Source organism: Budorcas taxicolor, chromosome 6, assembly GCF_023091745.1.
Source record: "Budorcas taxicolor isolate Tak-1 chromosome 6, Takin1.1, whole genome shotgun sequence".
NCBI lineage: Eukaryota > Metazoa > Chordata > Mammalia > Artiodactyla > Bovidae > Budorcas > Budorcas taxicolor.
Window position 1 is genome coordinate 25,028,255 of NC_068915.1, and position 11,919 is coordinate 25,040,173.

The following is an 11,919-nucleotide window of genomic DNA, read 5'->3' on the forward strand; positions in this document are numbered from 1 at the left end:
TCCCTTTAGGAAAAGAATCGCAAATTTGTGAATCCAAAATTGAATACAGATGTATCAGGGAATAAAAAAGAAAGAAAGAAATCACAACGAATAAACTAAAAACTGACACATACTGTGAGCACCCAGAAAGAAATAACAATGGTGTTAACTTCCTGACATACTCCTATTAGCCTTTTTTCCTATGTTTTAGACTTCATGCTTTTTCAATACTTTTTCATAGGACAACTATTTTATAATTTCTATAGAGAGAATAGAAGGACTTCTGTATCTCTGTAAGCACGGTTTGCAAATTTTATATTATTGATAATTTAGGAAAAATTTCAGTTTCACAAATCATTATTGGTAACTTCATATGAATTTTGGGGATTATGATCAATATTGGAAAGGCTTTTTACCAAATTTATGTAACATGAGCCCTAAGGTTTAAAAGAATTTTCTGCTTATTGCATCTAGTTTAAATGGCTGCATATCAAGCTATGTCCTCCTCCACCACCCGTGTATTTCTGAGACTGGCTCCTGTACAAATATTCAACAGCTTGACCACACCTCTGGTTTTGCACCTGCACAAATCACAGTAAGCAGTTGGAAGTTTTCCAGAAGCCATTGCAACACCAAGACAACTAGCAGTAACTCAACTATACGTGGAAGTATGAAATATATCCCCCAAACCCAAACTAAGTAAGTGTGAGTCACTCAGTTGTGTCCGACTCTTTGTGACCCCATCGATTGTAGCCCACCAGGCTTCTCTGTCCATGGAATTCTCCAGGCAAGAATACTGGAGTGGGTAGCCACTGCTTCTCCAGGGGATCTTCCTGACCCAAGACTGAACCAGAGTCACCTGCATTGCAGATAGATTCTTTACCGTCTGAGCCAACAGAGAAGCACTAACCCAAACTAAACATATTCTCAACTCAACTTCCCACAGCTGAAGTCCAGAAATGCCTGCAGTCCTCCAATGCTGGGTTATGCCAGGGCCAATGTGATAGAGAAGAAGTCAAAATGAGAAGCGAAAGTGATCTGAGTCAACTGGGGTTAAAATATCTTATTCCGAGTACGTTTGCAAGGGGTTCCTGCATGTGAGGACCTGAGGCTTAGTTTCATTTGCTTCACTCTGACAGAAAACGACTTCTCTCATTTTCTCATACCAGACAACGTTTATACCCATCTTCAATACAGTTGCTTACAGTGCAAAACATTGTGCTTTTTAAACATTAGCTCATTTAGTCCTCACAGTGACTCTGTGGGGTAGTTGATATTGCACAGCTGAGGCAAATTTGAAAGGTAAATCCACATGTTCAAGACTGCAAAACTCATGCAATTGTTTCCAAAGCTGGTGCACACACGTTTGGTCTCCTGCCTCCTTGACAGAACAGCATGAATTTAGAGTGGAAAAAGAACAAGAGGAGGACTTAGCATGTTTACTTTGGCACAAAAAGAACGTGCATAAATTTCAAAGTTACATTAAGAATTTAAAACGCATCAATAGTTTTTGCAGTAAGTTGGACCCTAGGTGAAAAAGTTTATTCAGATATTAATACTGCCTTTGGGTTACCTGGGTGAGCAATTCACCAACAGTTTAATTCAGTTTTTAAGATATGCCAAATACTACTTTTTAATAAACTTCAAGATACATTGTTTCCATTTCTAAATCCAGATTCGATGGACGCAAACAAGTTCTCTCTCTGTTCCTCTTCCCCTCTTCCTCTTTATTTCTTGCATTTCTCACCTGACTCTTTCTCCAGCTCCAGGAAGGAAAGCTAGAAGTATTGCTTTGGCTTCAGGGGATTCCTGATCCTTCTCACTCTCTGGTTTTGCATGAGGGATTTATCTTCAACCCCAGAGGACTGGCAGGTCATGCTCTATTTAATACTCTAGTATAAAGGTCAAAAGTGAAGGCGTTTTAAAGTGAGTACATACATAGTCTTTCTAATTGTAGTTATGCCTTTTCAATTAGTTTATTACTTTATTTCAGTAACAATGAGCTATGAAAAGACATTATCTTCACCCTAATGCAAACAAAATCAATATTAGCTGGAGATGCTTATAGAAGTCACCTGAAAGAATTTCTTAAAAATAAATTTAACACCAGTTAGTGGTTATTTCTACGGTATATCCTCACAATGGCCGGTTTTGGTTGTCACTATAAGAAATACTTATGTATCTTTGAAATATGACTTTAAAATGAAATACACTAAAGTGAGTATCAGGGCTTCCCAGGTGGCTCAGTGGTAAAGAATCTGCCTACCAATGCAGGAGACACAGGAGATGAGACTTGGAGTCCTGGGTTGGGAAGATCCCATGGAAAAGGAAATGGCAACCCATCCCAGTATTTTTGCCTGAAAAATCCCATGGACAGAGGAGCCTGGAGGGCTACAGCCCATGGAGTAACAAAGAGTTGGACGCGACTTATCAACTGAGCAGGCAGAAAGTGTATCATTGTGAAGGTAAAAAAAAAATGCACATTTACAAGATGGTTGAAATTATTGTCCTAGTATTATGCAAATGGAATTCGTGGCTCAGGATAAAATTTTCAGAGTTATTAATATACCTGAAACAACATAGATTGAAATGAAGACTGCACCCTCTGGAAAAATGTAAAGGAAACTTGAAGTTTTTCTAGGAACGACAGAAATACTTAACAGAGGTTCAAGTGAAGAACTTAGTTTATGAATTTTGGATTTTGTACATTGAAGAGTTTTAAAGTGCTTGTAAAATAATGAAAAGCAGGAAAAAAGGAAATATTTGACCATTTTTATCTTCATCCTTCAAATGTTTATATGTTCAAGTCTGGACAAAGAGACTGCCTGAGATTCAGTCATCCTGAATGTGCACATAGTATAAACTTGACACTTGAACTTAAAGGCGAAACAAGTATCTTATACACAGCTTAATTATGTTATTGAATTCTATTTTAACACTTTTGTCATTCTTGCATCATGTTTCTGAATTTAAATTCCCAGGAGAGAATCACGCTATAATCTAAATGCAATAAATGCAGCTAACTATATTGAAGATTAAAAATACTACTTTAAAAGAATATGAATATGTGGCTTGTGCTCAAATAATACAGTTAGAAAACGCGACTGAGTCATTGGCTAAGGTAAGTTCTCATTGTGTTCTAGTAATATAGTCATGTACCTGCTCTTGGAGCATCTTTGAATTTCTTAGGAATGAGATGTTAATAATTTAAGGGAGAAATGTTAGTCAAACTAGTTAAGAAATTCAAACCTATTTTACCAGTCATGCTATGACTCTGCACATATTACTTCTCTACACCTGTTTCTACATCTATAAAATGAGAATGATAATACTACCCACCTCATAAGGCTTTTATCCAAGTTAATACTAACATACTTGAAATCAGTTAGGAAAAACCATACACACGTCAGGAGCTCAATAACTGTGAATTCTTCTACTTTAGCCTTTTCCCTCCTAGTGCAATATTCACGGCCTTCTTATTTTTCCCCATAAAGACCTTTTTGTAATACAAAAAGCAAATACGATAAAATACCATAGAAAGCTAATCGAGCAGAAAATTCGAATGTAGAGATGAAAACGAGTTTATTTTAAGCAGAACACCACATGTCATAGATTAGGCTAATGAAGAGTTTATCTCCTTCACCATGGATGTGCGGATGCCAACGCACACAGCCAAGAAGCCAAGTCTCTAGTGGGACAGGTTGCTTCCTTCCCTCCCACCACTGTGTACAATGCTCACTGACTGGAAACTTAACTGAGATGAGCAGTCATGCAAGCAAAAGAAAATACCTCTCCATCCAGAAGAGGTCAAACTCCAAGCCCAGGAAAACATACAGGCACCACCTTGCTTTAAAGCAGCAGTGCCCAGCCTTGAGATCTAACGTCTGGTGATCTAGTGGAGCTGATGCAATAATGAAAGAAAGAAAGCACACAATCAATGTAATGTGCTTGAAGCTTCCCGAAACCATCCCCCGCCCATCCCCCAGTCTATGGAAAAAATTGTCTTCCACGAAACCAACTTCTGGTGCCAAAAAGGTTGGGTATGCTGCTTTAAAGGACTTGGAACAGCAAATTGAAGATACAGCAGCGTATAAAACTGTAAGTAAAAGCCACCTCCACTGACAGTTCCACAAAACACTGCAAGGCCACAGCTGACGAGTGAGACAGACCCTGCTTCAGAAAAAGCATGTGTGACATGTGTTAATGTTTATTAAAAACTCCCCACTCTTTTAGTTGGCAAGGGCTTGCTTTTAGTCCAAATAATATTCTCCAGAAGTTTCTGGGCCTCTTGGATCCCCTGTCTTGCAGCAACATGAAGGAGCATTTCTATGTCCCTAGGAGAGAGAGTTATTTAGTAGAATCACAAAGAAAGAGTGAATTCAAAGAACCTGCATGTCCAAGTGTTTAGGCCAAGGGCCAGCTTAACACCTGTTTAGACTCATTCTAAGGTACTGAGTGAAACACTTGCCATTTCATCTGGGTTTCATCATGAGTGTCTTCAGAATAAAATCAAAAACTACCCAAAGAAACAGTCTTACATCAGAGTCCAGCTGGATACTTTTGCCCTATTTAGAAAAATTTTTCCAGCCAAGACTCTTAGGTAATGTCTGAGACACCCCTTTCTTGCAAGCAAATTTTGTATTTTGGTTTGAGAGTGGTAACTGGAGAGGGGCTCCATTCAACCTGCTCATCAGTCAGTTGCAAAACTGCCCACCAGCAGTTGTGAAAGAGAACACTGACTGCACCCTGTGATTTGGCTGCCTCCCATTGGCTGTTTCCAAATTTCATTACCAACTAATGCATGAAACCAATAGCCCTGAGTGTTACACCAAGCCCCTAGACCCACCCCATCCTTCAGCCTCTCACTGAGACTCCCTCTTTCTGAACCTTGTCTACTCATCAGCCTGAGCTGATTAAGGTCTACAATTGAGGGGGTGGGGGTGGGGATTACACACACAATGGAATACATGTCAGTTGCATGACTTAAAACAAGCTGAAAATTGAACAGTTTATTTGGGGGAGGCCTATAAAGATGTTTCTGACTCAGAATCTCTGGATGAAAATATGACAGATTATGAACTACTCAAAAGCTTTAAGAAAAACTTCTCCAGAGAAAATGTAGTATTTCTCTTGGGACTGTGAGTAATCAAAAGGGGATTCATCTCATAAACACAAACAGAATTTGTGTCCCAAAAGAGCTTTCTACCTTATACTCTTCCAAGTTCTGTTCTGTTTATGAGAAAATGCTATACAGCTAGAAAGATGGGACTCCTAGGAACCTTAAAAATTCACAGGAGACTCTTAGGATCATGAAATAACCTGGCCTTTCATTTTAGACTCATCAGCTACTTTATGAATTTATTCCATGGGCTCTATGCACATATATGAATCTTAGGTTCTTTTACTTTGTGACTTTTATCATAACTCATAGCACTGTAAGTAGATAAAAAAGGCAAGAGTGGGAAGTGCGCTATATATAAAATGCTTTCATCTGTCAATTGCAGGTAATGTATGGGGGCAGGTTTAGAAGGAATGACATCTCAGCTGGAAGGGAAAAGACTGCTAATTTTCATTACCCTACTGCCATGGATCCGGTTATGTTTTTCAGTTTTCCTAATGCAAGGTTAAAGGAACCGTGAGGATGGTCCTGCTGGGAGGCTCGTCTGCAAAACAGAGGAAAAGAAAACAGAAGTGGAAATCGGGTCGGAGAGGAATATGCAATAAAAAACAAGGAAACAATGCTGCGAAAATGGATTCCCTTAATACAACCAAAGGCACTGCTAATACAAATATGTAACCATTACTGGAAATTATGGGGCTTCCCAGGTGGCACTAGTGGTAAAGAACCTGCCTCCCAATGCAGGTGACATAAGAGAGGCTGGTCTGATCCCTGGGTCAGGAAGATCCCCTGGAGGAAGACATGGAAACCCACTCCAATAGTATTGCCTGGAGAATCCCATAGACAGAGGAGCCTGGCGAGCTACAGTCCATAGGGCTGCAGAGTCAGGCATGACTGAAGGACACTCTGAAAAACCATTACTTCTGTCTTTTACACTGGGACAAATGTTAATAAGCCTCTTTCATTAAAAAAACAAAACTCTTATTTGAAACAAGTGAGGCACTTAAAAAAAAAAAAAACTGATGTTGTAAGAATATTTCAATCACTTATTTGTTCCAAACTCATTCATCAGCTTCTCTAAACATTAAAATAATTACAATCTTCTCTCCAAAATATATAGGAAATCAAAATATAGGAAAGGACCATCTGGGAATATTATGAATTCAGTAGCATGTAACCTGATTCCTAAGCACTATTTCCAGTTGCTGAAATATGTAATGTGCCAATACTTTCCAACAGAAATTTCTACAAAGATGACAATGTTTGGCATCTGTGCTTTCCACTATAGTAACCGTTAGCCGTTTGTGAGTATTGAATACTTGAAATGTCAATAGTGCAACTGAGAAACTGAATTTTTTTAGTTTATTTAAATTGAAATGACCATGTGTGGTTAATGGCCATCATATTGGACAGTGTAATTTATATAATTATTGCCTTGCTACTTTGCAGCTCTTTTCATTTATTTATGATTAGGGGGAAAAGTCCAAAATACAAGGAAATGTACAAAAAATTTCTACTCTAATACATAAACATTTTGAAAAGTAAGCAGGAAAATAACAACATCCAGTGGGAAAGTGAACAGACTGCATGAATACACTTTTCACAGGAAAAAAAAATGTTAAAATTACAACATGCTGTGTGTGCTTAGTCACTCAGTCGTGTCCAACTCTTTGGGACCCCATGGACTGAAGCTCACCAGGCTTCTCCCTCCATGGAATTCTCCAGGCAAGAATACTGGAGTGGGTTGCCATTCCCTTCTCCAGGGGATCTTCCCAATCCAGGGATTGAACCTGGGTCTCCTGCATTGTGAGCAGATTCTTTACCATCTGAGCCACCAGACATTTAGATAAGAAAGCTTCACAACTGACAAAAAGAAAAATTTAATGAGGCACTTATTTAATAAATAAATTTAATAAGTCATGAACCATAAAAGATATTTTTAAAATATGCTGGGAGAAATCTTGCCTTTGTAATGCTTTTCCCATCCCATTCCTGACAGCGGACTCCACTGAAAAATGGAAAAGTTTTTGAAATTGGCTTTTAACTGTATGTCCCATGTAAGGAAGGTCTGGGTTACAAAATATTATTTAGGGCAACACTTCTAAAATTTTAATCCACGTACTAGCCAACCCAGAATCTTGTTATAATGAAAATTATGAATCTTCATTCATTATAACAAATGAATCTTGTTATAATGTTTCAGTAGGGCTGGGTTAGGGCCTCAAATGCTGCATTGCTAACAAGTACCTGCCTGGTGATACCAGTGCTGCTGGTGTGTGGCCTAGGTCTCAGTAACAAGGCTTCCAGCCAAGCAGAGTTAAACACCAACCATACTTAGCCATTCCAGAGCCATGTCATTCCCTTCCTGATTCTCAAAGGTACTTCTTCTGTTGGCAGGTGAATTTGGTCAACATATCCACTTTAAACTTCGTGTTGAAATGTGTTACTGAAATGGCTTCCTCTGCTGGTTCGTTTTTACTTTATAAATCAATGTGGACTTCTGGAGCAGTGGTTTGACCTCCCTACACGTTATAGCAACCCAGGATGCTTTTCAGCACAACTCAGTCAGTCTGCAGTAGGGCATTAGTATGTTTCAAAAGCTCCCCAGAGGACTCTACTATGTAGCCAGGCTTGTCACCCACTATTCTAGCAAGAAGACAAAAAGCATCTGAGAAGGATGGTCTCGTCAATACGAGGGCAATGGCAAAGCCATGGCTGTGCTCACTGCTCACTCAGGTAACCGAACACTTCTCTGGATCATAGGAGACTCTGATCATCAGCATTACCCTATAGAAATAAAATGCATACCATGGTAATTTTAGATGTCCTGATAGCCACATCAAAAGTTTTAAAAGGAATAAGTAAAATTAAATAATATATTTTATTTAATCCTATATATCCAACATATTACCATTCAATGTATAATCAATACAAAGAATTGTTAGTGAGATACTTTATATTCCTTTCTTCATATGAAATCTTGGAAACCTTGTGTGTACTTTACATGTATAGCACATTCTGTTCACACTAACCACACTTCACTGCCCTATGTGGCTAGTCACTGCCATATCGGACAATATCACTTTAAAGAATACTATGGCAAAATTCCATTTTCAGGGGTTTCTACTTTTGATTAAATTGAGACTTCATGAACCCTAAGCCAGTTCTCTATATCGAGTGACTTTGACCTCAGCCTAACTTGTCCTTGTTTTCTACCACAGTCTCCATGTAGAATGGAGTTTCTAACACCTCAGAGCCTATTCATTCCCATTGTCTAACCCTTAGAGTGTCAGGTAAAGCATTCAAGTCTTTGTTTCCAAAGTTATTATTACTTTCTCAAACTGCAAATATAATATATATTTTTCCGTGAGGACTCATCACACCAGTGCTATGCAATCAGAAATATAAAAGCTGCCTGTGGAAAAAATTTGAATATTGAATGGAATTTAGGCCCAAAATAGAATAAACAATAGATAAATGTATTTCTACTTTTAAATTCAAATGAATCTGTCTCTAGTTGTCAAGAGTTCACAACTTTAATAAGCAAGGTAATGCTAATACAATGCTGGTTAATAAAATTATTGATGTTCTGGATCTTGATCTAGAAAGGTACATATTCTTCAGTTTAGCTCTTTTAAAGCTAATCTGTTGTTTGCTTACATTGTGTACACTGTTTTTAAATGCATCAGACACATCACTTCCATCACAAATCCTACCTCATGTAGAAAAAGAAGTTACCAACACTTTAAGAAAGTGTACCTTATTTTTGTTCTAGGGAAGAAGTGCCAAAATCATAAGGTTTTATATCTCAGCACTTCCTGAAATGACAGCTTTAGAGTTTTGCTTTTGGTAGGGGTTGTTTTTCTTACCTAAACCAGTGCATTGCCATCTCTTGATCCTTCACTACACCAGCTCCTGGGTGAAACCAAATGGTATCAGAGAAAAAAGGGACTCAGTCAATTATTAACTAAAATCTCCGATAAACCTAGAGATACATAAACAAATTCTAACCAGCAAACGCCTCCCCTTCCCTTCCCCCTAGTAAATGAGCAAAAGAGTTACCTTTCAGGTATCTCTGGCCAACAATATGCTGGGCACTGGGGTACCCCAAGTGAGCATAAAGATGGGCCACGTGGAAATGGAAGCTCTGGGAAAACAGCCAGATGTAAAGCAGAGAGACCATGCTTCCTGATATGACTAGGAGCTACAAAAAAAAAAAAAAAAAAAGAGGAACAAGAAGAGAAGTGTGGGGATATACTCATGGTTCAGACGTGGGAGAAATGAATATATTCTAGAAGAAAGGCATTTCAGGATGAGATTCATATGATTTACAGATGAAGGATGTTCCTCATAGGTCTCTGTTTATAGGGGAAAAATTTATTATCACTAATCTTTTAATCATTCTGGGTGTTATACTTTTAATTTTCTGGGTGATGTAATATAACTGGCTTGGGTAACTACTTAGGATTGGATACTGACCAATAGAATCTTAGCTGTTTATAAAAGGAAAAAAAAATAATGAAGGCAGAAACAAAAGAGGAAGCAGAAAAGAGAATTAATATGTTTGCTGCTTGGGCAGAAATATGGTGGTGAGACTAAGGTGGGAGGGAGGTTCTTGTCCTGTTCTGCCAGTCTGGAGAACCAACAGCCCTGCTCTCCATCTCTGGCACTTTTGGCTGCAACAACAGAAATAAAAGACCTTCAGATGGCACTTTCAGCTTTCTCCCTAAAGAGGTCCAGGTGGGCCAGCGGGCCTCCAGAAGATGAGAAACTCACAGCTTGCTAGGGCTGACATAACCAAATGTGACAAACTGGGTGGCTTGCACAACAGAAATGCATTTTGTCACAATCTATAACCAGATGTTCCAGATCAAGGTGTCAGCAGGATTGGTTTTTCCTAGGCCTTTCTCCTTGACATAAATGACGGTCTTCTCCCTATAACTCCCTCATCTGTCCTCTGTACATCTCTGTGACCAAATTTCCTCCTCTTATGAGGACACCAAAAGCCCATATTAATGAACTTATTTTAACATAATTACCTCTGTAAAGAGCCTGTCTCCAACTACAGTCACATTCTGAGGTACGGTGTGGGGAGGGGAGGTTAGGACTTTGACGTATGAAGTTGGTGGAAGACAAAATTCAGCCCATACCTCGTCTGACGGTGGAGGATACTTCCTAAAAGAGCTGGTGGATTAGCAGGAGCTTTGACATCATTTTTTTTTTTTCTTTTTTGGCCATGCTGCATTGCTTACAGAATCTCAGTTTGCTGACCAGGGATCAAACCTGGGCCGTGGCAGTCAAAGCCCAAATCCTATCCACTAGGCCACCAGGGTACTCCCAACATCAGTCTTCTCTAGCAACTTGAACATACCTGTAAGTTCCCTTCAGGAAGCTCTACGAAGTGAGGTTCTTTCCCATAAGAAGCTTGTACTTCGGCCATGGGTTGATGCTCAAACAAGTTTACATTGTCCATCAATGGAATCAATGTGCCCATTACTGTTTTCAGAAATATGGCAAACACCTTCTGAGATGTTGATTCATGCAGAGATCAGTGGCTGAGAGGGAATTCAGTCCTGTGGGGCAGCCTTGAAATGCAGCAAGACCATGAAGAGCTTCACCAGCATAGACAGCTCAGGACCCCATACCCTTCTCTTACCCTCACCTAGCTGGATTCTGAGGAGGGCCTCAGACTCTGAGAAAGTACAGTGTGATTGACATCTTCCCTCTCAGGTATGATTTTTCTTCTAGGAGAAGAAAAAAATGTAGCTTCAAATTTAAAAACTCAATTTTGTATAGCTGCCATGAAAGCTAAATATCTATTACTGATTCCAAGATCAAGAGCTTAAAAATAGACTTTTTTACTCAAGTCTTTTAACCAAACAAATCAATCAGGAATTGAAAACTTGGAGAACAAGAGATGGTGTTTTACAGACTTTCATTTAGAATCTTTATAAGCACAAAACAAATGTCATTAAATATATTTAATGGTCATATTGAAGATACACTAGAGAAAAAATAATTAGCTTAGTCCAATATGAACAAAATGATGAGTTATAATTACAAATATTTATACTTACACAATAAGTTATATATTACTCTAATTTCTATAATGTAACTTCAACTTTGATAACATATCTCTTTCCTCTTTAGGGAGTTGTTGGTTATTCACAATAATGTATTAAAAAGTCTATGTTTCAGTCTTTGTGTGAGTGCATTTGTGATAGTAGTGGTGTTCCTTATTGTTGGAGTTTTTTTTTTTTTTGTTTTTTTTTTTTTTTGGTCTGTGTGCATATGTGCATGCATTGGAGGAGATTTTAATTTTTTAATCCTATTAGGGCATCCAAAGTCATCTCTATTGATTCTGCTTCCTGAACGAATGCTCTTTCACATATTTCTATATGTCACAAAGTTTCACAGAAGATGAATGCCTGTTTTGAAACTCTTCAAATCCTTTTAGAAATTATGTCATTTATTCAGTATTTATTTTGTGTGTGTCAGACACTGTTCTGATCACTGTGAACAAAACAAGCAAAATTCACTGACCAATTGTAGCTTAAATTATAGTTGGGGTAGAAAATGAGTGAACAGACAATAAATTTTTTAAAAAAGTAAAATTTATATTGGATGATAATTAACGCTATAGAGAAAGAACAGAAGGATAATAGGGAATAGTGTGAAGCAAGAGGTACAAATTTCAAAAGGATAGATTGAAAACAATGGGCAAAGAAAAATAGAAAATGCTAGGTGATGGTGGCTCTGTGTAACGGAGTGAACTCCAATGAGCCTCACAGAATGTCCAGAAAGATTTGAGAGAATTATAT

The 11,919-nt window shown here is 38.3% G+C and overlaps 1 protein-coding gene across 1 annotated transcript; it reads right to left on the reverse strand.

The window, feature by feature from the left end:
- Nucleotides 1-4,189: 4,189 nt before the first annotated feature.
- On the reverse strand, nucleotides 4,190-9,281 carry LOC128049398 (sel1-repeat-containing protein YbeT-like). The gene is made up of 4 exons (XM_052641599.1): nucleotides 9,161-9,281; nucleotides 8,968-9,013; nucleotides 5,556-5,642; nucleotides 4,190-4,313 (listed from the first exon to the last, which is right to left on the reverse strand). The coding sequence occupies exons 1-4, from the start codon at nucleotides 9,279-9,281 to the stop codon at nucleotides 4,190-4,192; spliced, it is 378 nt and encodes a 125-aa protein (XP_052497559.1).
- Nucleotides 9,282-11,919: the final 2,638 nt, after the last annotated feature.